The sequence below is a fragment of the Galeopterus variegatus genome, unplaced genomic scaffold (genome assembly GCF_000696425.1).
Source record: "Galeopterus variegatus unplaced genomic scaffold, G_variegatus-3.0.2 Scaffold699, whole genome shotgun sequence".
NCBI lineage: Eukaryota > Metazoa > Chordata > Mammalia > Dermoptera > Cynocephalidae > Galeopterus > Galeopterus variegatus.
The window spans coordinates 546744-573262 of record NW_007726810.1 but is presented as its reverse complement, the minus strand read 5'-3'; the positions used below and the strand labels follow the sequence as shown (position 1 = coordinate 573262).

At 39.8% G+C, this 26519-nt stretch overlaps 1 protein-coding gene across 1 annotated transcript in view; it reads left to right on the top strand.

Annotated features, from left to right (window-relative positions):
* The first annotated feature begins 641 nt into the window (after window positions 1-641).
* Window positions 642-26519, top strand: part of SLC22A16 (solute carrier family 22 (organic cation/carnitine transporter), member 16) — a 46934-nt gene continuing 21056 nt past the window's right edge. The window contains exons 1-5 of the mRNA XM_008571534.1: window positions 642-802; window positions 1126-1200; window positions 5300-5779; window positions 19793-19910; window positions 24242-24773. Coding sequence (XP_008569756.1) covers window positions 642-802; window positions 1126-1200; window positions 5300-5779; window positions 19793-19910; window positions 24242-24773 — 1366 coding nt within the window. The remainder of the gene's footprint in view (window positions 803-1125; window positions 1201-5299; window positions 5780-19792; window positions 19911-24241; window positions 24774-26519) is intronic.

Sequence of the window (26519 nt, the reverse complement as noted above, 5' to 3'; positions counted from 1 at the left end):
CTGTGCTCCCAGCGCCGCACTCTCCCGAGTGCGCCAGGGGCTCGGCCCTATATACACTCATTCTGTGTCTGCATGTGCGCATGCGTCCATACATACACACACAATTTTTTTTTTTTTTTTTCACTGACGGGGAGCCCAGTCAGAGTTTTTTGGATACACTGGCCTATTAAGTCTCTCTCCTAACCAGCAGCATTGAGTATGCGCTGTTCATTTTCAGCCCGAGGCATTCTCTAACAGTCTATATCTAGTGCACTGCACACCACGCTTTGTGCTACAGGAGACACTGAAGTGACTGAGCCACAGTTTCTGCCCTGATGGGACTTTACGTAAACCTTTTATGGGACTTTTTTGTTGCTGGTTTGGTAGAGAAATAGAAAACACTTTAGTGTTCTCTAAAAAATCAACATAAGTAACAGAGCAATACTTCACTTGCATATCGTGGTCACAGAATGGAAGGAAAAATGGAGAAAATGAGTAAATGAATGAGACTGGAAAAGGGGGAAGCAAATAGAAGAGGTGGGACTGGGGGAAGCAGGCGGTGAGGATAAAGAGGGGTTGAAAGAAGGCATTTAGTGTGTGGGGGGAAAAGCAGTGAACAGGGAGCAGTGCAGAAGGAGCAGGTTAGACCACCAGGGCTCAAGATGCGATATGCAGAGCTCTGGGAGGCATCTGGGGTCTGCAAGGCCATGACTGTTGTCCTGAGACTCAGCTGCCTCCTTTACTCATTCTCTTGCAAAAGTACAGTGGGGTTTTCCGGAGGCCGGACGGCCTGTAATAGGCACCAGACTGGCCGCGGTCGCAGGTATGAGAAGCCAGCTGTAATGCAGCAGCCAACGTGAAACAGCGCCACCCTTCTCACTAGTTTTGTTTCATTTAGTTTTGAAAACTACAGCTGTGTGTTATTTAATGTTAACATGCAATGGGTTTGTTATCGTTATATTTAAGCGGATTAATAAATATTGTAAAATTTCTCTATCTTAATTTCTAGTACATAGATATTGATAGGTATGACCCATATGAAGAAAAGCCCCTTGGGGTCCTCCAAATTTGTACGACTATAAAGGCTCCTAAGACCAAAACGTGTGAGAACTGCTGAGTGAAAGGATGGTCAGAAGCACCTTCCAGTGAGACGGAGCATCGGGATGCGGTGGGGTGGGCAGGTCTGCAAAGCAGGAAGGAGACGGAGGTCAAGTGTCAGAGGTGCAATTTTACCTCAGTTTGATCTTACGGGAACTATTTTCTATTTCTTGTAATAATAGTTTTATAGTAATGTTGGTCATTGTCTGAACTGATTCTGTTTTCAATCTAAATAATTAAGTCACTCAAAGGGGCTGCTTCAACTCTTTTTTTTTTGGCAGCTCGCCAGTATGGGGATCTGTACCCTTGACCTTGGTGTTATAACACTGTGCTCTACCCAGCTGAGCTAACTGGCCAGCCTGGGCTGCTCCAACTCTTAATTCCAGGCTTTGAATTATGTGGGACAGTCCAACTTTTATATATTGTACCCTGCTGTCCTGTGGGCACAATTGTTCTTGTGAGATAATTTTTTTTTTCCTTTTTGTCTTTTTTACTGACCAGTAACGGGATCGCAACCCTCGGTGTCGCGCCCGCACCACGCTCAGCCAGTGAGCGGGAACCGGTCTCCACATGGGATCTGAACCCTCAGCGGGAGCGCCGCTGTGCTCCCAAGCAGCGCACTCTCCAGTGCGCCACCGGGCCAGCCCTGTGAGACAATTTTTATTTCAGAAAATATGTCACTGTTGGTTTGAGTCTGTGAATTTGGGAACCTTACATTTATTTTTTTAAATTTTAAATAAACTTTTTATTTCTTTTTTTACTGACCGGTAATGGGATCGCAACCCTCGGTGTCGCGCCCGCACCACGCTCAGCCAGTGAGCGGGAACCGGTCTCCACATGGGATCTGAACCCTCAGCGGGAGCGCCGCTGTGCTCCCAAGCAGCGCACTCTCCAGTGCGCCACCGGGCCAGCCCTGTGAGACAATTTTTATTTCAGAAAATATGTCACTGTTGGTTTGAGTCTGTGAATTTGGGAACCTTACATTTATTTTTTTAAATTTTAAATAAACTTTTTATTTCTGGATAATTTAAAATTTACAGAAAAGTTGCATAGATACTGTAGAGAGATCCCACATGCCCCTCACCCGGTTTCCCACATTGTTAACATTCTACATTACCATAGCATATTTGTCAAGACTAAGAAACTGATATTAGTACATTACTATTAACTAACTACACACTTATCAGCATTTAACCAGTTTTTCTGTGAATGTCCTTGTATTAGTCTGTTTTCTGTTGCTTATAACAGAATACCTGAAATCAGGTAATTCATAAAGAAATGAAATTTATTCCTTGCAGTTTGAATGCTGGGAAGTCCATAGCACAGCGGGCACATCTGGTGAGGGCCTTCTTTTTGGTGGGAACTCTCTACAGAGTCTGGTGGCAATGTAGGGTATTACATGGTGAGAATGGCATGAGCTCTCTCATGAGCTGTCATAAAGCCACCAGTGCATGCCCATGCTAATAGCCATGAGTCTGTTACTCCAAGAACGGATTAATCCACTCACAAGGACACAGTCCCCACCATCCAATCACCTCTCAAAGGCCCCATCTTTCAAATACCATAATCAGATTTCCCATCCTCTAACACTGTAATAATGGAGACCAAGTTTCCAATGCATGAACTTTTGCGGGACACATTCAACCCAGCAGTCCTGTTCCTGTTGCAGGATCCAGTCTAGAGGACCATATTGCATTTAGTTGTCATGTTAACCCCAGTCTCCTCTGGTCTGTGGCATTTTCTCAGTCTTTACATGTTTTTTATGACCTTCATAATCTTTTGACGTAGTGGCCAGGTAACCTGTGGAATAATCCCCAATCTGGGGTTGTTTTCTTATGATTGAGCTACATTTATGGTTTTGGGAAAGAAAGCCACAGAGGTGAAGTGCCCTTGTCATCACATGAGGGGGTACGTCACTGGGGATGATAACCTTCATCACATGGTGAAGATGGTGTATGCCAGGTTTCCCCACTGTAAAAGTTACTGTTTTCCCTCTTTTCCTACTCTGTTCTTTGGAAATGAGTCACTAAGTGCAGCCCATCCTCAAAGAGTAAATTGTAGGAATTAAACTCCACTTCCTGGAGAGCGGGACTATCTACAGATAGTAATGGGAATTCTACTGTAAGAAAGATTAGTCTCTTTTTTCCCTGTTACTTATTTGTCCAATCATTTATTTATATCAGTATGGTGAATTTGTCAGGGTTCTCCAGAAAAGCAGAACCAATAGGAGATATATGAGATATCTTCAAAAAGTTCACAGGAAGATTTGTATTATCTTTTAGTTCCATTTTTTCCATAAAGTTTTGGCAGTGTATATGTGTGTATATATATATATATATATATATACACACACACACACACACACACACTTTTGTAAATGTACACATATATATTTACATATATATTTATATGTATGTATTAGTCCGTTTTGTGTTGCTATAACAAAATTACCTGAAACTGGGTCATTATAGAGAACAGAGGTTTATTTGGCTTATGATTCTGGGACAGCTGCATCTGGCATGGGCCTCAGGCTGCTTCTATTCATGGTGGAAATGGCAGGCAGCTGGCAGGTACAAGCAGATCACATGGCAAGAGGAAGCAAGAGAGAGAGGAGGTGCCAGGGTCTATTAAACAACCAGCTCTCACGGGAACTAATAGAGTGAGAACTCACTCATTAATCTCCCCTCTCTTCAGGGAGAACATTAATCCATTCATGAGGGATCCGCCCCCACGACTCAGTCAGTTTCCAACACTGCCACATTGGGGATCAAATTTCCACATGAGTTTTGGAGGGGACAACACATCCAAACTCCATCAATGTATATTATTTCTTATAGGAGTTGTATCGAATGGTTATGGAGGTCTGTAAATCCCATGATCTGCTGTCTGCAAGCTGGAGAATCAGGAAAGCCAGTGGTGCAATTTAGTCCCAGACCAAAGGCCTGAGAACTGGGGGTGGGAGGACATAAGTCCTGGTCTAAGTCCAAAAACCCATGATCTAGGAGTGCAGATGTCTAGGGAAGGAGAAGATGGATGTCCCAGCTTAGGCAGACAGAGTGAATTTGCACATCCTTTGCCTTTTTGGTCTATTCAGGCCCTCAAGGGATTGGATGATGCATATTCCTGCTGGTGAGGGTGATCTTCTCTACTCAGTCTACTAATTCAAAATGCTAATCTCTTGTGGAGAAACCGTCACAGACACTCCCAGCAATAATGTTTTACCAGCTATCTTGGCCACTCCTAATCCAGTCAAGTTGGCACATAAAATAAACCATCACAGTATGGATTCATGCATATTTTTTTTAGACTATGGGATATACTACTATATTTATTTTGTTGCTCAAATTGTTTCAGTTTGGGCTATTGGAACTCTTTGAGGTTGGTTCCTGTGTCCCTTTGACATGCCCTCATCCTTTTGTGTTTTTGAGCACTTCCTTTTTTTGTTTTGTTTTAATTTATTCAAAAATTTTTTTCTTTTTATTTATTTTTTCTTAATTGACTCTTGACAAATTGTATATATTTATGAAGTACAGTGTGATATTTGGGTACATTTATATAGTGTGCAATCGTCATATCAGGGTATGAGCATATCCATTATCTCAAACATTTGTCATGTCTTTGTGGTAGGAACATTCAAAATTCTCTCCACTAGCTACTTGAAATTATATAGTAATTGGTTGTTTACTGTAGTCTCCCTACCCTGCTATAGAACACTAGACCTTATTCTTCCTATCTTGCTGCAATTTTGTATCCACTGACCACCCTCTCCCTATTCCCTTCTTTCCCCTCCCCTTACTAGTCTCTAGCCACTATTTTACTGTCTACTTCTATGAGATCAACTTTTTTAGCTTTTACATATGACTGAGAGCACTTGCTTGCTTTCTGATACTACAAGATACTCCAAGCTTATCTTGTATTCTCCCCGTCCTGATCTTAGAATCAGCCATTTTTCCTATCTTCTTTTATTGGAGAATGGTATTTAGAAACCAAGATCTGGGCAGTGGGTGGGCTTGTTACTATTGGGATGTCATTGCTTCTAGGCTGTTCAGTAGACAGAGCTAGGTAATATATGTATGTATACAAACCCATATCTATAATTATTTCTGTATTTATCCATCTGTGAGTATGTTAAGGTAAACATGATGGAGACCCTTTGTATTTATTTATGTCCTTCTTTGGCCTATAGGTCAGACATAGTAATGAGTTTTTCTTCTCTTTGCAGATTCCAGATATTTCTCTATTTTATATGTGCCTTCCAGAATATCTCTTGTGGTATCCACTACCTGTCTTCTGTGTTCATGACATTCACCCCCCGCTATACCTGCAAGCCCCCAGGCAATGTGAGTCAGGTTATTTTCCACAATCTCTCTAGTTGGAGGTTGGAGGACACCTGGGCCCTGTTGTCTCCAGGCCAGGAAGATCACATTACAGTGCGGCTGCAGGATGGTGAGATCTGGGAGCTTTCAAGGTGCAGCAGGATCCGGAGGGAAAACATATCACATTTGGACTATGAATACAGTGGCACTAAGAGTAACTTTCTTTGTGAGGATGGCTACCTATATGACCAAAGCAAGTGGAAGAGTACTGTGGTGACCGAATGGAATCTGGTCTGTGACCGAAAATGGTTCAGAATTCTGATCCAGCCCCTATTTATGTTTGGAGTTCTGTTGGGAGCATTGATATTTGGCCACCTTGCAGACAGGTAAAATAAAATATTTAAGATTGTCACATCAGTTAGGGTTCACTTTCTTACTGGTTTTCTTATGGGACAGGGAATTACGTCCAAAATTTTGGTAATTCAGTAACTCCATAATTTTTATACCTTCTATCTAGATTCATGCCTCTTTGCTGATCCATTATTAGGGAATGCAAAATAACAGTGATAAGAGAATGGCTCTGAAACTAGTCTGCTTGGGTTCAAATCCTAGTTATTCCACTTACTATTAGCTATTATTATTCTCATTTATTTTTAGCTGTGGACTCTGGGCAAATTGCTTAACTTATCTGTATTTCAGAATCTTTGTTTACAAGCCGGTGATGAAAATAATATCACTCACCTCAAAGTGTTATTGCAAAATTAATGCAGAAAAAACTACCAGGGACATATAACCACTCAATAGTATTTTGAGTATTTTGAATATTTTCTTTTCTTTAAGTAGATGTCCTTTTTAAGAGGAGTACCCTGGTCCTAAGCAGTAACATCTGTGAAATTGTGGGTTTGATATACCAGCCTGTCTTGGTCTCTTTGTGCTGTTATAGCAAAACACCACAGACAATGTAATTTACACACAATAGAAATTTATTTCTCATGGTTCTGGAGGCTGCTAGCAGGATTGGTGTCTGGTGAGAGCTGCTGTCTGCTTCCAAGATGGCTCCTTGTTGCTCTGGAGGGGTCAAATTTGGTGTCCTTACGTGGTGGAAGGGACAGAATGGCAAGAGAGCACTCTCTTCAATCTTGAGCCCTTTTATAAGGGTGCTAAGGACTCTTCCCTTGTGACTTAATCATCTCCCAAAGGCCACACCTCTTAAAACTGTTGCATTTGGGGTTAAGTTTCAACATGAATTTTGGAGGGGACACCATTATTCAAACTATAGCACAGCCATATTTTAAAAGAATCCACATTATAATGAATATATAACTCTTAAAATAAAGGAAAGTTTATCTTTGTGTGGACATAGACCACACTTTAAGTTCCTGTGCTAAAGCGTAGAGATTAACTTATTTGGTCTCCGTAGTTGTGAATTTTACAGGCATGTGCTGGGCACTGGGGACCTAAACACAATAGTTTAAGTCAGAAGTCCCTGCCTTGGGCCCAGTCTAATGAGGCTGACAAACATGTCCAAAGAAAAATTATAGAGCTTTCGGCCAGCCCGGTGGCGCACTGCTACAGTGCGCCGCTTGGGAGCGTGGTGGCGCTCCCGCCGAGGGTTCGGATCCCACATACAGACCGGTTCCCGCTCACTGGCTGAGCGAGGTGTGGGAGCAACACCGAGGGTTGTGATCCCGTTGCTGGTCCCGGTCCGGTACGGGCGCGACGCTGAGGGTTGTGATCCGTTGCCGGACACACAAAAAGGAAAAAAAAAAAAAGAAAAATTATAGAGCTTTGTCATGGCCTGGGCTGTACTTCTCATAATATGCTCATAGATACTATGTATTACTATTTTCATTCAGTAGACTTTGTTTACTATTTTAATGAAATAAAAGACAATCTTGAAAATATTGATGAAAAACTGGAAATTATATTTTAAAATGACATAAAATTGAAAAATATCTAGAACATCTAGGAAAAAGCCAAAATAAATGAATAACAAATCTCCTGGATAGTTTTAACCTAGTATATGAAGCTAAAGAAAGAATTAGAGAAATGGAAGATAGCTCAGAAAAAAATTATCAATAATAAAACTCAGAGAGACAACAAGATGGGAAATATGGAAGATTAAAATTCATGGAGGCAGAGGAAAAAGGCGTGAAATATATTTAATATTAGAAACTAATAAGTGAAATTCACCACATTAACAAATTAGAAGATAAAATTCATATGATCAACTCAATAAATACAGGTAAAGCATGTGGTAAATTTCAAAATCCATTCATGAGAAAAACTAAAGGTAGAAAAATGCCCTTAACTGATAAAGGGTATTTACAATAAGATTTACCATGAACATCATGATTGTGACATATTAGATGCTTTTCCTTCGAGATCAAGAACAAAGATGTGTGAAACACCACTTCTACTTAGTGTTATACTGGAGATTCTAGCCAGTGCTGCAAGGCAAAAGAGAGAGAAAGACAGAAAAAGAGAGGGAGAAGGAGAGGAAGGGAGAAAGACATGATGATTGGAAAGGAAGAAGGAAAAAAAAGTCACTATTTGTAGCCATTACAGTTCAGAATGAAAAAATCTGGCCGATGAATTATTAGAATTAACACGCATTTAACAAGGTTGCTGGATATATTGCCAATATATCAAAATTAATTATATTTTTATATACAAGTAACAAATATATATTTAAAAAATGTCACAGTAGAAGCCTAAACATATGAAATATATATGGATACATCTAACAAAAAGTGCATAGTGGAGTGATCTAACAAAATCTAACAAAAAGGAAGCTCTGGTGTGGAGCTACTCTACAGAGAAAATCACAAACTTTAAGAATTAAATCACTTATTTCACTTAATATGATGGTTTCCAGTTCCATCCATGTTGCTGCAAACAGAATATGCGATATTCTGTTGTGCATATACACTACAGGTTTTTAATCTGTTCATCCACTGATAGACATTTAGGTTGATTCCATCTCCTGGCTATTGTGAATAGTGCTGCGATGAACATGGGAGTGCACATGTCTTTTTGATGTATTGATATCATTTCCTTTGGATATATACCCTATAGTGAGATAGCTGGGTCATAGGGTAGATCTATTTTTAGTTCTCTGAGGAACCTCCATAGTGTTTTCCACAGTGGCTGTACCAATTTGCACTCCCACCAGCAATGTAGGAGAGTTCTTTTTTCTCTGCATCCTCGTCAGCATTTGTTATTTTCTGTCTTGTTGATAAGAGCCTTTCTAACTGGAGTGAGATGATATTTTGTTGTGGTTTTAATTTGCATTTTCATGATGATTAATGATGTTGACCATTTTTTCATGTACCTGTTGGCCATTTTCATGTCTTCTTTTGAGAAACATCTGTTCAGGTCTTTTGCCCATTTTTTTTTCCCTTTTTTTGTCTTTTTTCGTGACCGGCAACGGATCGCAACCCTCAGTGTCGCGCCCGTACCGGACCGGGACCGGCAACGGGATCGCAACCCTCGGTGTTGCCCCCGCTCCTCGCTCAGCCAGTGAGCAGTCAGTCTGTATGTGGGATCCGAACCCTCAGCGGGAGCGCCGCCGCACTTCCCAAGCGGCGCACTGTAGCAGTGTGCCACCGGGCCGGCCCCTTTTTTTCCTTTTTTTGTCTTTTTTACTGACCGGTAACGGGATCGCAACCCTCGGTGTCGCGCCCGCACCGGGGACCGGCAACGGGATTGCAACCCTCGGTGTTGCACCCGCACCACGCTCAGCCAGTGAGCGGGAACCGGTCTCCACATGGGATCCGAACCCTCGGTGGGAGCACCGCCGCGCTCCCAAGCGGCGCACTCTTCAGTGCGCCACCGGGCTGGCCCTTTTGCCCATTTTTTAGTTGGGTTATTTGTTTTTTGCTCTTGAGTTATTTAAGCTCCTTATTTATTTTGGTTATTAGCCCATTGTTTGATATGTAGTTTGCAAACACTTTCCTCCATTCTGTAGGTTGTCTCTTCACTTTTTTTTTTGGCAGTGTCCCTTGCTGTTCAGAAGCTTTTTAGTTTGATGTAGTCCCATGTATGTATTTTTGCTTTAGTTGCCTGTGCCTTTATAGTCTAGCTCAAAAGAGCACTGCCCACTCCCATTTTGTGTAGTGTTTCCCCTATGTTTTCTTCTGTTAGTTTCATAGTTTTGGGTCTGAAATTTAGGTCTTTGATCCACTTTGAGTTGATTTTTGTGTATGATAAAAGATAGGGGTTTAGTTTCAATCTTCTGCATGTAGATATCCAGTTTTCTCAGAACTGTTTACTGAGGAGGCTGTCCTTTCTGCATTGTATATTCTTGATGCCTTTATTGAAAATCAGTTGGCTGTAAATGTGTGAATTTATTTCTGGGCATATGTTTCTTTTTATGCTATATAACCATGCTGTTTGGGTTACAGTAGCTTTATAGCATATTTTGAAGTCAGGAAGCATGATGCCTCCAACTTTGTACTTTTTGTTCAGGATTGCTTTAGCTATATGGGTCTTTTGGGGTTCCATACAAATTTTAAGATCATCTTTTTTCTATTTTTGTGAAGAATGTCATTGGTATTTTGGTAGGGATTGTGTTGAATGTGTAGATTGCTTTGGGTAATATGGACATTTTGATGATAGTAATTCTTCCAACCCATGAACATGAGATATCTTTCCATTTATGTGTCCTCTTTAAATTTTTTTCACCAATGTTTTATAGTTTTCATTGTAGAGGTCTTTTACCTGCTTGGTTAAATTTACTCCTAGATATTTCTTTCTTTTTCTTTTTTTTGTAGCTAATGTGAATGGGATTACTTTCTTGATTACTTCTTTGGCTATTTTGTTATTGGTGTATAGGAAGGCTATTGAATTTTGTGTGTTGGTTTTGCATCCTGCCACTTTACTGAATTCATTTATTTAATTCTAGTAAATTTTTGATGGAGTCTTTAGGGTTTTCAATGTATAGGATCATGTCATCTGCAAATAGGGATCATTTGACTTCCTTCTTTCCTATTTGGATGTCCCTTCTTGTTTTCTCTTGCCTTATTCCACTGGCTAGAACTTCCAGTACTATGTTGACTAAGAGTGGGGAAAGTGGGTGTCCTTGTTTTGTTCCAGATCTTTAGAGGAAAAGCCTTTGATTTTTGTCCATTCAGTATGATATTAGCTGTGGGTTTGTTGTATATGGCGTTTATTGAGGTACATTCCCTCTAACCTAATTTTTTGAGTGTTTTTATCATGAAGGGATGTTGGATTTTATCAAATGCTTTTTCTTTGTCTACTGAAATGATCGTATGAGTTTTCTTCTTCATTCTATTGGTGTAACATATCATGTTTATAGATTTGCATATGTTGAATACCCTTGCATCCGTGGGATGAATCCCATTTGATCATAGTTTATATTTTTAATTTGTTGCTGGTTTCTGTTTGCTAGTATTTTGTTGAAGATCTTCGTGTCTGTGTTCATTAGGGATATTGGTCTGTAGTTTTCTTTATTCATTGTGTCGTTTTCTGGTTTTGATATGAGGGTAATGCTGGCCTCATAGAATGAGTTTGGAAGTGTTCCTTTGTTGGTTCCTCGCCACCGGGGACCAACAACACAGGGCGGGAAGGGACCCCGGACCAGCCGGCGGTAACCTTTTGTGGGGCTGAGTGGGATGATGAGTGTCGCAGGCCCGATCCCCTCTGCGCTTCGGCCCCGGGGACAAAGAAAGAACACCGAGCCGGGAGAGCGGTCAAAGCCGGAACTCTGTTTATTACAGCAAGCAGGGGTTTTTATAAGGTACCAGGGGCGGGGGAGCTCTTATCCAATAGGGAGTTGACACACTGCTACCCGGGAGGAGGGGTGAGGACAGGGCAGGCGGGAAAAAAGTGCAGAGTCACCATACCCCGGAAGTTAGTTCTTTTAAGTTTTGAGTTCTCCGCTTAGGTTTCGGTTTCCCAGAATCAGCCCGAAGCAAGTTTAAAATGGCTGAGGTACTTTCCCAAAATGGCTGGCGGCCCGGGTGTAGCCCAACATTCCTTCCTCTTCAGTTTTTTGGAAGAGTTTGAGAAGAATTGGTGCTAGTTCTTCTTTAAATGTTAGTGAGAATTCTGTAGTGAAGCCATCTGGTCCTGGGGTTTCATTTGTTGGAAGACGTTTTATTACTGCTTCAATCTAATTACTCATTATTGATCTGTTTCGGTTTTCTAGTTCTTCATGATTCAACTTTGGTAAGTTGTATGTGTCCAGGAATTTATCTGTTTCTTCTAAGTTTCCCAGTTTGTTTGCATATGGTTGTTGTTGATTTCTAGTTTTATTCTTGTGGTTGGGTAAGGTAGTTGATATGATTTTGATTTTTAAAAATGTGTTAAGACTTGTTTTGTGTCCTAACATATGGTCTATTCTAGAGAATGTTCCATGTGCTGCTGAGAAGAATGTATATTCTGAAGCTGTTTGGTGAAATGTTGTACACATTTCCATAGGTCAAGTCAGCCAATAGTTGAGATTAATTTTGATGTTTCCTGGTTAATTTTCTGTCTGGATGATCTGCCTTTTGCTGACAATGGGGTGTTAAAGTTCCTAACTATTATTGTGTGAGAGTCAATCTCTCCTGCTAGGTCCAATAGTAATTGCTCTATATAGCTGGGTGCTCTGGAGTTGGGTGCATATATATTTAAAATTGTTATATCCTCTTGTTGAATTAATACCTTTATCATTATATAACGATCTTCCTTTCCTTTTTTTTTTTTTTTTTTTTACTTTCCTTGGCTTGAAGTCTGTTTTATCTGGTATAAGTATAGCTACTCCAAGGGGCTGGTGGTTGGTTAGAGCACCACCTTGTAATACCAAGGTCAAGGGTTTGGTTCCCCATGCCAGACAGTCACCTCCCCTCAAAAAAAAGCATAGCAACTCCTGCTCTTTTTTGTTTTCCATTTGCATGAAATATCTTTTTCTATCCCTTCACTTTCATCTGGTTTATGTCTTTATTGGATGAGTTTCTTAGAGGCAGCATATTGTTGGTTCTTGTTTTATAATCCATTCAGTCACTCTGTGTGTTTGAACTGGAGCATTTAATCCTTTTACATTTAGGGTTATTTTTGATATATAGGAACTCATTACTGCCATGTTGCTATTTTTTTTTTCCTGGTTGTTTTGTGGTTCTTTTTTCCTTTTTTCTGCTCTTACTGTCTTCCTTTGTGGTTGAGTGGTTTACTCTAGCTTTACATTTTGCTTTCTCACTGTTTATTTTTAGTATTTCTCTTCTAAGTGTTTGTGTTATGGTTACCAAGAGGCTTACAAAATACATGTTTTGGTTATAACAAGTTGTTTTAGACTAATAATAACTTAACTTTGATCACTAATAAAAAAGAAAAAACCAAAGCCAACCCTATGCTTTGGTGTCATTTTCCCTCACTTTTTCACAATTTATTGCTTCAAGATACATTTTTTATTATTGCCTATTTCTTATATGGTTGTTGTATATATTAGTGTCTTGTTAGGTTTGTCCTTTTGTCTTTGAACTAAGGATGTAAGTGGTTTATTCACCACACTTATGACATTGGAGAAGTATTCTGAGGTTGTCTGTGAATTTACTTTACTAATGAGTTACATACCTTCAAATGTTTTCTTGCTGCTCCTTAGTGTCACCTTTTTTCAGATTGAAGAGCTCTCTTTAGCATTTCTTGTAAGGCAGGTCTAGTGTTGATGAATTCCCTTAGCTTTTGTTTGTATGGGAAAGACTTCATTCCTCCTTCATATTTGAAAGTTAGTTTTGGCAGATACAGAGTTCTTGACTGATAGTCTTTTTCCTTCAGCACACTGAATATATCATCCTATTCTCTTCTGGCCTGTAAGGTTTCTACTGAGAAATCCAGTGAGAGACATATTGGGGTCCCATCAAATGTTACGTGTTTCTTTTCTCTTGCTGCTTTTGATATTCTCTCTTTGTCTTTGGTTTTTGATAATTTGTTTATGATGTGCCTTGGGGTGTTCCTCCTTGGATTGAATTTGACTGATGACCTCAGAGCTTCTTGTGCCTGGATGCTGTCTTCTTTATCCATAATTGGGAAATTTTCAGCCATTATTTTCTTGCATATGCTTTCTATATCTCTCCTTTTTCCTTTCCTTTGGATATGCCAATTATGCAGAGGTTATTTCGCTTGAGGGAGCCCCATATTTGCTATATTTCTGTTTCATTTTCTCTTATTCTTTTTCTTTTTGATCTTCTGATTGGGTAATTTTATGAGTTTTATCTTTGACCTCACTGATTCTTTCCTCAGTTTGATTAAGTTTACTGTTAGAGCTTTCTATCAAGTTTTTCAATTCAGATAATGTATTATTTATTTCTAGAATTTCTATTTGATTTTTAAAATTTATTCTCTTCCTCTGTCAAGTTTATCATCTGCTCCTGAATTATTTTCCAGATGTCATTTAATCTTCTGTCTTTATTTTCTTGTGACTCCCTGAACATCCTTATGAGGGTTATTCTGAATTCTCTGTCATTTCATAGATCTGCTGTTCCTTTGCATCCGTTGCTGGTGCTTTGTTTCATTTGCTGGTGACATATTTCTCTACTCTTTCTTGATCTTGGTGTCTTTTCATTGATGTCTGGGCATTTGAGGAGACTGGTATTTGCTGTTTGTTTTGGGGGGAAGTCTTTTCATATGGCTCATTAATCACTTTCTGGTCTGAGCTGTGTGGAAATTCTGTCCCAGGACAGTCTTTCCTGCAGATTGATCCCCCTGCAGTTCTGTTGATCTAACCGATTTTCACTGAGACCAGCTGCCCATGCTGCGCCCAGTGTTCCCCTAGTGGACCAGCCTTTCCCCTGCACTCCAACTGCTTCTTGGGGGGCAGGCCTTGTACGCGTCCCTTGAGATAACTTGTTGGCCTCTGAGCGGCTCTTTCTCTCTAGTCAGTTGTGGCCACTGGCTCCTATATAGGCCTAGGGGGAATCCTGCCATTGGTCTTTATGGCCTGTGGGCTGGTATGATGCTCTCCAAAGCCCTCCTCTCCACTGCAGACTCCAAGCAGGTTACTGTGAAGGGTACTGTGGCTTTTTCCAGATTGGGTCCATGTGTAACAGGTAGTCCCTGCCTCTGTACCAGGCTGACTCAGAATAATGGGTGCTGTCCCTACATGCTCTCACCGTTGCCTCCAGCGCCTTTGTGGGCTCCGTTGGTCTCTCCTCTTCGTCCTCCAGCTCCAGTGGTTCCAGGTTGTCAGTCTTTGCTTTTTAATAGTTGTAAGCTGATTATGTGTTGTATGACAGCAAGATGCTGAGAGTCATCTATTCTGTCATCTTGATGATGTCACTCTCCAAGACCTTTTTTTTTTGTCCTTTTTTGAGACTGGCTGCACTGCACTCAGCCAGTGAGTGCTGTGAGCGCACCGGTCATCCCTATATAGGATCCGAATCTGTGGCGGGAGCGCTGCTGCGCTCCCAGCGCCGCACTCTCCCGAGTGCACCACGGGCTCGGCCCTCCAAGACTTTTAAAAAAAATACAAAAAGCACTAATTGTAAAGGAAAAGGTGGATAAATTTGACTTCACTAGAAGAATTTATTTCATCCAAAGACACCATTGAAAGAGGAAATTCATATTGAGAGAGAGAGAGAGACAGAGAGAGAGAGAGACAGAGAATATTTGCCTGGCATATAACTAAAGGATTAGTATCCAGAATAGTCAAAGGACTCTTACATCAATAGGAAAAAGACAACACAATAGAAAAATGGGAAAAAGATTTGAAGTCACTTCATAGAAGAGAAAAATCCAAATGGCTGATGGAAAGGGTGTCAATGATATATAATCTCACCATTTATTTTCGACCAGTTGTGAAAAGAAAGTCTCTTAATAGTAAATGTTGTCAAGGATATAGAGTAGTAGGATCATGTGTCCTGCTGGTGTGAATGCAAATTGAGAATGCAAATTGGGAAAACTTTGAGAATGATTTGGTATTCTATAGAGAAGGTGGTGATGTGCACAGCCCGCAGGCTCTAGGGTATGTACTCTGATGTGCTCTTGCACATGTTCATATAGGTAAATGCATAAGAATGTTCCTGTAGCATAGTTCCTAACAGCTGTGCACTGTGAACAACCCAAATGTATTTCAACCATATCATGGGCACAGGTATTGGAGTATATTCTTGCAGTAGGATATATGGCCATGAAAACGAATGATCCACGTCTACATGAAACAACATAGACGAATCTCCTAAACATAATGTCAAGTGAAAGAAGAAAGTTGTAAAATAATATACAAGTGTAATAGTCCATTTCTGTTGCTTATAACAAAATACATGGAACTGGACAATTTGTAAGAAAATGAAATTTATTGCTCCCAGTTTCAGAGGCTGAAGAGTCCAAAGTCCAGGGAACCCATCTAGTGAAGGCTTTCTTTGGTGGTGACTTCAGTGATGGCAGGGTGTATCATATTGCAAAAATGATGGAGCAGAGAGAGAGAGACAGACTTTTTGTGTTCTCCTTTTAAAGCCCTCCAAACCAGGCCCATGACCACTATTATTAATCCATTCACTATGGCATGGTCCTACATTCTAATCACCTCTCCAAGACCCCACCTTTCCATAACCATAGTAAGATTTCTCACCCTCAACAGTAGGGGATTAAGTAGAGATTAATCATCAGTGATTAAGTAGGGATTAAGCCTCAGTGAGATTGGGAGTGACATCCAATTTACAGCAACATTGTATTATTCTGTTATAGAAAGTTTAAAACCATATAGCAAAACTAACCTATATTGTTTAGAGTTGCTTATAAAAGTAGTAAAATGGAATGAAAAGCAAGGAATTGATTATCACCAAAATTAGGATGATGGTTCCCTCTAGAGAATGGCAAGGGGTTTATAACCACAAAGGGAGGTGCAAGAAGCTGTCAGGAGGCTGGCAATAATCTCTTTCCTGCTTTGGGTTGTGATTTCTGAGTGTTTGATTATTATTCTCTAAACTGTATATATTTTATGCACTTATGTGTATGTATTATATGTATGATATATGATAACAAAAAAGAAAAGAAATAAGATCTGATCCCATCCTCAAGGAGCTAACTGTAAAAATGACAGACTTTTTTTTTGAAACAGATAGTTTCAATGAAATGTGGTAAATGCTTTAAAAATAATAATAACTCACATCTATGGACAGACAGTTTGCTATGCATTAGGTACTATTTTAATAGTCTTGTGTATTATCTCATTTATTTAAAGAAATCCTCAAGGTAGGGACTATTGACCCTTTTTTACTGGTGAGGAAAAGGATAGAAAGGTCTCTAGGAAGTAGGGGTGGACCTGGGATTTGAGCCCACTCTGGTATGCCAAATGAGTATGTTACACTGTCTCTCAATTTCTGCCATGAAACCCCAGGGGATGATCAGGAAAGACTTCACATTTGACCTGCATTTTAAAAGCTGAATGGAAGTTGTCAGATGGAGAAAGTTGTTCAAAGGGGACGGAACCGCTCTGTGTCATGAGAGAGCCTGGTATGTTCAGGGGGTTGTGGTAAGTACAGTGTGGCAGAAGTGTAGGATAGATAAAGGAAACAACAAGACGTAAAACCGCAACTGGGGTTGTTTTATTTCCAGGAAGTGTGGGAGGTGTACTACTGTGAGGTTAAGAAGACTAGTTGGGAGGCCACTAGGATGAATGATGCAAGAAATGGTGAAGGCCTGAGTGAAAGGAGAAGTGGGGAGGGAAGGATGACGACATATTTGGAAGACGTTTCTAAGATGACATACTTTGGTGACTAATATGCAGGAGGGAAGGGAGTTGGGGGAGGAACGTATTAAGGTTTAGGAGCTTGCACAGCAGGTGATATTGCTAACTAATTCAGGAAGCACTAGGGAGAGGGAAACATTTCAAATGTTTGGATATTTCCCAATAAGTTTGTGCTATCCCGGGATTAAGAAAAAATAAAAAAGGGACATGTATTCAAAGTTAATACCAATTATAGCAACAGTGATCAAAGATTGCAGCTCTGCAGGACAGCTGGTGAGTGGGAAGTTAATAGCACATACTTAGGAGTCAGAGCCAGGGAAGCAGATAAAATTGCAAGGGCAGAGTGTGCAGGAGAGGACTGTAGGAAGTGCCTGCATGAGGTGGGTGGGGCATCAGGGAGGTAGGAGCAGGACCTCCCTGAGAGTGGATGTTCTGCAAGCAGGGAACAGCAGGGCCATGATGAGTAGGCTTGGCCAGTGGCACTAGAGAAGAAAGGCAGAAAGGGACCAAGAGAGATAACTTGGAAGTCCATGGTGACTGCAAAGTGATTTCAGAAAAGTTGTTTGCAGCTGGTTGTCATTGGCAGAGAAAATGAGGAGGAGCTGAGGAAGTATATATCCCCTTCTCATAAGACTGTCAGGGGAGGGAATGCAAGGTGGCTAGAAGAGGGATGGGGTCAAGAGAAGGTTCTTGTCTTTGATTGGAGGAGATTTAAGCTGAAAGGAAGGAGTCAGAGGAGAGGGAAAGATAGAGGAAAAAGAAGGAATGGTAGATTAAGGTCTCAAAGGAGGTGGGAAGAGGCATGGTCCAGTACAAAGATTGCAAAATGTTATTTGGGGACAAATGGGTATGTGTCTCCAGAGAGGTGGGAAGAAGAGGAGGCTGAATGTAGATGCAGGTTGTGTTGGTGAGTGGGCAGAGCAGGCAATTGTGAGGCTGCCTCTTTGTTGCTCTCTGTTCTCTGCAGGATACTGCTGCTCATCTGCTCAGAGTGAAGACGTTAGAGGTGGGAGAGGGGGTCGATCAGGGATAGGTAACAATAGTTTTAGGTTGCATTCAGGGCTCGAATGAGGTTGAGGAGCATGCATGTATAGGACCAACAATCCCTAATATGTGCATAGGAGCAGAGAAGGCTGAGGGTGTGAAGATGACAGGCTCCTTTCTGTTTGTATGTCCTCTGCCGTACCAAGCAAACCTGTTGGTCGCAATCTCCAGACTATGTTCTTTTGCCTTAGAACTATTTGTCAGAGACAATCCACAGGGTGAAAATATTTGCAAATCATGTATCTGATAAGGGTCTAGTATCTAGAATATATAAAGAACTCTTAACAACTTAACATTAAAAAATAGGCTAAGATAAAAATGGCAAAGGATTTGGATAGATATTTATCTAAAGAATATATACAGATAGCCAATAAGCATTTGAAAAGATGCTCAGCATCGTTAGTCATTAGGGAAATGTAAATCAAAACCATAATGAGATACTACTTCACACCCGCCAGGATGGCTATACTCAAAAAGGCAGACAATAACAAGTATTGGTAAAGTTGTGGAAAAGTTGGAACTCTTATAAATTGCTGGTGGGATTGTAAAAGTTGGGCAGCCATCCTGGGAACAGTTTGGCAGTTCTTCAAAAAGTTAAACATAGAGTTACCATATGACCTAGGAATTCTACCAGTAGGTATATAGCTAAGAGAACTGAAAGCAGAAGTTCACACAAAATCTTGTTCACGAATGTTTACACAGCATTATTCGCAACAGCCAGAAAGTAGAAACAACCCAAATGTCCGTCAACTGATGAATAACCAAAATGTGGTATATCCATTCAATGGAATGCTACTCAGTAATTAAAAAGAAATGAAGTGCTGGTAAATGCTACAACACAGATAATCCTTGAGAACATAATGGTAAGTAGAAAAAGCTAGAAACAGAAGGCCACATTAAATGTTCAATTCCATTTATGTGAAATGTCCAGAATAGGAAAATCTATAGAGACAGAAAATAGATTAGTGGTTATTAGAGACTGGAGGGAGCAGGGAATGGGAAGTGATGGCTCCTGGGTACAGAGTTTCTTTCTGGGGTGGTGAATATGTCCTGGAAATAATGACGATGGTTGCACAACCTCGTGAATAATACTAAAAGTATACTTTAAAATACTGTATTTTATTTTATAGTATTTATATATATCACAATTTAAAAAAATCTGCCAGGAATATTATTTGTTTTTAGACAAAGAAGTGCCTCTCTCAATTATGAAAAAATAGGGCAAATAACACCTTATTGTAGGAGCAGAAGGTAGCAAGACCTCTGTTTTTAGAGGGTTTTTGCAAGGGCAGTCACAACCTGGGTGGACAGAGCCAGCCTCGCAGAGAAGAAGATCAACAGACCAGAGAGCCAAAGTCCTGGGAGGGGAGGACAACTTCCCCTTCCTCTTGCCCCCAATTCCAGGTTAGGCAGTTCTGTGGGGATGATCCAGAGTGATCATGCATGTTTATTAGCAGCTTATGTAGAAGCCTCTTTGCTGAAAGGCTGTTCTCTTGAAGAAATTGTGTGTTAGTTCATGATTTTCCCAGAATAAATGAATGAATAACAACAATCAAATACATAAACTATTAAAAATATAGGTAACATTCATCTTTCATGAACTGGAGTGGATGTTTAAATTGACAGAACCATACCTTCCTTTTTCCATAGTGTGATTCTTATTTTTCAGGCTAGGAAGACAAGTGATCCTGTGGTCCACAAGCAGTGGCATATTTTTGTTTGGAGTAGCAGCGGCATTTGCAGTTGATTTTTACAGCTTCATGGCTGCACGCTTTTTTCTTGCCATGGTGAGTTGTGTTTTTTACCTCTTTAATTCTGTTGCAGTATTTCCATAGCAAACCTTCCCTCTCTTAGTTTTGCTTATTTACAATCTAGTGAGAGAGATCAAGGACTAATCTTTGTTCGCTCCACTGCAGAAGTCTTCCTGTGAAATATTAATGCTTTATGTTTAGAGTAAAACTCATTAAAATGAAAAATTGTTGCTTACTAGCAGAAACTTTTTGTCTGGCACATGACCCATATCTCACAATTACTAAGGCATTGTTTTATTTCCTGGTATTTATATTGGTCTGGTCAGGGCCTATACGAGTGTACATGAACCAGACAGACAATTAAGGTGTATTATTAAAATCATTTGTATAATGTGCAGTAAGAATGAAAGCAAGAAGGCATTAGGCCTTTATGTTATGAGGAATAGTGGGATGGGCACGATTTGAATACCTGCTTTATCACATATTGGCTTGTTAGCTGTATGACTTGAGCAAACATGTTATATCCTCTTTGAGCCTTAGTTTCTAATCTGCAAACTGTAGAAAATAATACCTGTTTCATTGGGTTGTTATCAGGATGCAGTGAGATTAAATGTAAACATCTGCAGTGCAGCACCTGAAGCAGAGTAGGCAGCCTCACTTGGGAACTATTATTGGAAGCAGACCAGTGAGCAAGGAAGCCGTTTCCATGCTCAGTGAGGCATCCAGACAGATTTCCTATCAATCAACAGCAATCAACTATCAATCAATGGTAGCAGTGATTTTTGAGTGGAGGTCACTGATCGAGGATAATGCAGTGAGATTTTTCTCTGGGGGAAGATCTTGTGATCTTGTGAACACAGAGCATCAGGATGGATGACCTGAGGGTCCAGAGAGAAGCCAAGGACTTCAATCTTAGTAGAGGTCACTGCACCTCTTCAGAGAACAAGGTGGCGTGTTCAGTTTCGGAGTCTTCATTGATGGCTGGAAAGGGTTCCTAGGAAGCCACACAGATGGCCAAGATTAGGGAGGATGCATTAAAAAGATTTAGGAGAATCCGAAGTTATTACACCTTAAAAGAAGTTAATATATATATTTAGGGATGTAAAGAGTTTTTAATACAAAAACCAGCAAACAGTAGTTCAGTTTCCACTGAGGACAGGGCTCTGTAACTCCAGAGTGAGATTTGATGAGAGAGACTTTCTGATGGGCCTGATGGCTCCACAGAGACACAGCTACTGAGAGAGTAGGTCCTCTTTTGGAAGATTTAAGAGGATAATTCTGAAAATGCCCGTTTTAGTCTTGCAAAATATGCACTGGTTTCCAGAGCCATGAAAATGAGGCCGCACCCGTAGAATACATCTGTGAAATGTGGCCTGAATTTTCTGTGACTCTTTCCTTTGATTTCACACGAAATGTATTTGTGGTGGAATTCCGAGTATGGGAGATGAAGGCAGATTCACTTACTCAACCCATTTATTGATCTGCCTACAGAGTGTAAGGCTAAGTAAACCGGACCTGGCCGTTTCAATAACCCTGTGATCTAGTGGGAAGGCAAGACATTGATTATTCATCTTCAAAAATAAATACAGCTTCGACAATGGGGACATAGCAGTGGGGAGTTCCCATCAGGGTCTGGAGCACCAGGGGCTTTTTAGTTCTGAGGAATGGGTGAGAGAAGAACGTTCTAGCAAAGGTAGTAGCAAGTGAGAACACCCTAAGATGAGAAAGAATTAAAGGCTAGGATGTCTGAAGAATAGAGAGGAGGTGATATGCATTGATGAGGAATGGAGGCCATTAGGCAGGATCTTGTAGGATGGTAAAGAGTTTGTTTTATCTCCTAAGGCAATCAGAACCTACAGAAGGGGTCCAGGCCTGGTGAAATGGTCATTCTGGCTGCTATGTGGGGATGGAGTCAGAGTAGATGTGAGGAACAGAGTGCTATCAGTAGAGGTGATGGGTGTGAATGGATTCAAGGAGTCTTTTGGAATTATTTAGGTATTTGTGTATGGATTGTCTAAATCTAATAACAGAGGTAATTAGTAGGAAGGGAGAGTGGACTCACTGAAAAACCTGACAGGGACTGATGTTACAGCTTAATTTAACTGGGCAATTTGTAGGATTTGAAGGTTATCACAATCTTTGTTTGCTGTAACAGCAGCAAACACTTACCAAGCAACTTCTAGATTCTTGAATGTAGGGATCTTGATTATCAGGGTTCATTATCTGAGTCTTGCCATTGCAAGGTTGCATGGGGAAATAAAAGCTGTTGTCATGAAAATAATAAACTAACCGTTAATACCATAGTCCCCATGTCCCCATTGAGCACCTTCCTACTCTCGTCGCAGGAACATCCCTGCAGGTCAGCCTCTTTGTGACTGTGATGCAAGGTGAAATTGCCGATCTCACAAAGGATGCATGATTACAAAACATCTTTTAAAAGCAATGAGGGAAAAGTACATGAATCCTGCCCAAAACCCTTGACCAACTGGAATCAGGCAGAGACAGACAAGTTAACTTTGGAAGAAATTAACATCCAAAAGGATAATGACATGATAAGCCTTCAAAAGAGTATGACTCAAATATCAAAAGATTAAGAGAGGCCTTTGGGGAAATCAGTGGTGCTCTAGAATAATTTTGCGAAAATAAACATTATGATTTGTGTTGTAAAAGTCAAATACGAAATAATTTTGTAGGAGAAATTCTAATCCCTTCAACCCCCACCCCCAAACCCATCATTGGATTTGTTCTTTGTTTATTCCAACAATGATCACATATTGTTATTATAATCTAAGTTTTGTTAAATTAAAGATAGGCATATTTTCGAGGTTTTTTTGGCCAATTTTTCTATTTTGATAAAATATGCAGAACATAAAATTTACCATTATAACCATCGTTAAGTGTACAGTTCAGTGGCATTAAGTACATTCACATTGTTGCACAGTCATTACCACCATGAATCTCCAGAACTCTTTTCATCTAGTAAAACTGAAACTCTGTGCTGATTAAACAGTAACTCCTCATTTCCCGTCTCCCCAGCTCCTGACAACCACCATTCTACTTTCTGTCTCTATGATTTTGACCCCTCTAGGTACCTCATTAAGTGGAATCATACAGTATTTGTCTTTTTGTGACCAGCTTATTCACTTAGCTTAATGTCCTCAAGGTTCATCCATATTGTAGCATGTGTCAACATTTCCCTCCTGTTTAAGGCTGAATAATATTCCATTGTATGTGTATACCATATGTTCCTTATCGCTTCATCTGTTGATAGACACTTCCACGTTTTAGCTATTGTGAATAATGCTGCTGTGAACATTGGTGTACAAATGTCTTTTTGAGACCCTGCTTTCAATTACTTTATGTGTATACCCAGAAGTGGAATTGCTGCATCATATGGTAATTCTATTTTTAATTTTTTGAGGAATTATGATATTGTTTTCCATAGAGCCTATATTATTTTACATTCCTACCAACAGTGCACGAGGGTTCCAATTTCTTCACATCCCTGCCAACATTTATTATTTTCTGTTTTTGTCTTTTCTTAGGAATTATGATATTGTTTTCCATAGAGCCTATATTATTTTACATTCCTACCAACAGTGCACAAGCGTTCCAATTTCTTCACATCCCTGCCAACATTTATTATTTTCTGTTTTTGTCTTTTCTTTTTTTTTTTTTTTTATAATAGCCATCCTAATGAGTGTGACATGGTATCTCATTGTAGTTTTGATATGCATTTCCCTAGTGATGAGTAAACATTTGTATTTCTTCTTTGGAGAAATGTTTATTCAAGTCTTTTTCCCATTTTTGGATTGGATTGTTTTTTGTTGCTGACTTTAGGAGTTCTCTATAAAATCCCTTATCAAACACATGATTTGCAAATATTTTGTTCAGTTCTATCAGCTGCCTTTTCACTCTGTTGACAGTGTCCTTTGATGCACAGAAGTTTTAATTTTTATGAAGTCCAATTTGTCTATTTTTTTGTTGCCTGTTAAAATAAAATTTTAATCAAATCTCTTTTCCTTCTCACTAGTTACCATAAGTTTTTTGTCCCCATGTAACAATTAGGATTTAACAGTTTATCCACATTATAATGGAACATTTAAATGAAACGAAAGGCAGTTCTAATATTTATATCATAAATAATCTCTCAATTTTGGCCATTTGAGGGAGAGAGAGTGGGGGGAAGATGGAAGGACCCATTTAAAGAAAAAAGATGGATTGGATTGAACGCCATTTTATAAATGTGTTAAGCATTTTTGTCATTTTTTTCTTGCCCATGTGTGATTTGCAGAGAGATCAGACCCCTCAGTAGTCATAAATGTGACCTTAAATATGGACCAACCTTCTCTTGCTTTGTTTTTCAGGCTGCAAGTGGCTATCTCGTGGTGGGGTTTGTCTACGTGACAGAATTCATTGGCATGAAGTCACGGACCTGGGCCTCCATCCATTTGCACTCCTTTTTTGCAATTGGAGTAATGGTGGTGGCTTTGACAGGCTACTTGGTCAGGACCTGGTGGCTTTATCAAGTGATCCTCTCCACAGTGACTGCTCCCTTCATCCTGTGCTGTTGGATGCTCCCAGAGACACCGTTCTGGCTTCTGTCAGAGGGAAGACATAAAGAAGCACAAAGAGTTGTCGATATGATTGCCATGTGGAATGGGACAGACTCCTGTAAACTGTCAGAAATTTTGTCACTGAATATAGACGATCCTGTTTGTAGTAGCCCCACTGCAGTTAAGAAGCACAACCTATTTGATCTCTTTCGTGACTGGACTATTTCGGCAAGAACACTCAGTGTTTGGCTGGTTTGGTTCACAGGGAGTTTGGGGTTCTACACCTTCTCCTTGAATTCTGTTAATTTAGGAGGCAATGAATACCTAAATCTCTTCCTCCTGGGTAAGTATTTGGAATGTATTTAAATGTGGCCATGAAGTGACATTTCTACCATGTTTTTAGTGTGTTTTTGTTAGTATTATTATTTTTACCAGGAACAGTACTGCAAATCATATTATTATGGTACCTTTGTAGTATTATGCTATAATAACACTGTATATATTTTCTTTTTGAAAAAATGCAAACAGGAGAATTTAGTCTCTCCCTCCCATCCTGCCTTCTCTCCTTGTTCACTTCCTTCCTTCATACTCATCCCCACCCTGGAACTCTTCCCAGAGGTAACTTCTGTGTTTGGCTTGTGCACGATCAGATCTCTTTCCATGCATTTCCATATATTTGTGCATATAAGCATTTTAAGTTTTAGCATAAATAAGATTATTGGCTACATATTGTTCTTTATGTGTTTGGCTTGTGCACGATCAGATCTCTTTCCATGCATTTCCATATATTTGTGCATATAAACATTTTAAGTTTTAGCATAAATAAGATTATTGGCTACATATTGTTCTTTATAAGTTTCATTCCCTCTAAAATTTAATATGTCTTGGAGATCCAGTATCTTTCTACCTGCAAATGTCTTTAATTTAGAAATTTTAGTTTGTAAAATAACTTTTAAATACATGCAACTGTAATTTATGTTGTCATGCTTCTTTCATTTTAGTAGCAGGTTAAAATGGTTTTAGATAGCTTGAGACTTTACTCCTATTATAAACCAGATTTGAACTAAACATGAGAGAAATAATGGAAATCAGTATTTATCCATCTAATCCTAACTCCTGGTTATTTCTGTGTAGGCTGTTTGTATTTTACATTATTCCCAGAAAATCATGCTTTTCAATTTTTATGCATAGATATCATCCCTTCTCATTAAAGTGTTCTGATAACGCACCTGTTTTTGTTAAAGCTTAGCAGGAATTATGAGAGAAGTCATTTTAATAAAAAAAAGCATCCCTTTACTCTTCTTTGGGCAAACTAAGAAGTTTGTAGAAAGAGCCCATGTTGACTTCACATGCATTCGATGAGTCAGTTTGAGGAACGACACAGTGTTCCTACAGCAGCAGTAGATGGAAGGGGAATCAGGTGGGGAGAGAGTGCATGGGGAAGCTTAGGAAAGCTGGAGGTTTAGATCTTCATGATATCGTTTCTTAATTTTAATGGAGATATACATTCTCAAGAAACTGGGCAATGTCATAAATATCAAAATATTTCCAAAGATAAACAAACATGGTTTTCTATTATCTACTATTTCGGATTTTTCATGTCATTATCCTTTGCATTAATAATCTTACTGTCAGGTGCTTCTAGTCAATACTTCTCTGCTGTGAAGTTTTGAACAAATTTTCATCTGCTGAGATGGTTTGGGCTGGCGGGAATTTCAGCTCTGGTTTTGTGCCATTTGTAGGTGATAAATGCATTCAGAAGAATGTTTTACTTTTAGGTTTAAAGACATACCTTTGGGGTTATGTGGCGAGAGGGGAGGAATGGAGTCTGAGTGATTAGAGAGAGGACATATTACAAAATAAAGTTATAGCATATTGTCGTAACTCAAAAAGGGCTGGACCTCCTTGCTTGCACCATTTATATTCCAGACACAGTCAAGCCAAAAATTGGATGTAGTATCAGTATTCTGAAACACCAACTCAAGAAAAACTGGTGTAGCATGCTTTTAACTTTTCTTCAGCCATTTCAAATGGCTGCCCAGCTTGGCAAGACTCCAGGAAGTTGGTTGGTGGCCCAGCACACAGTCCA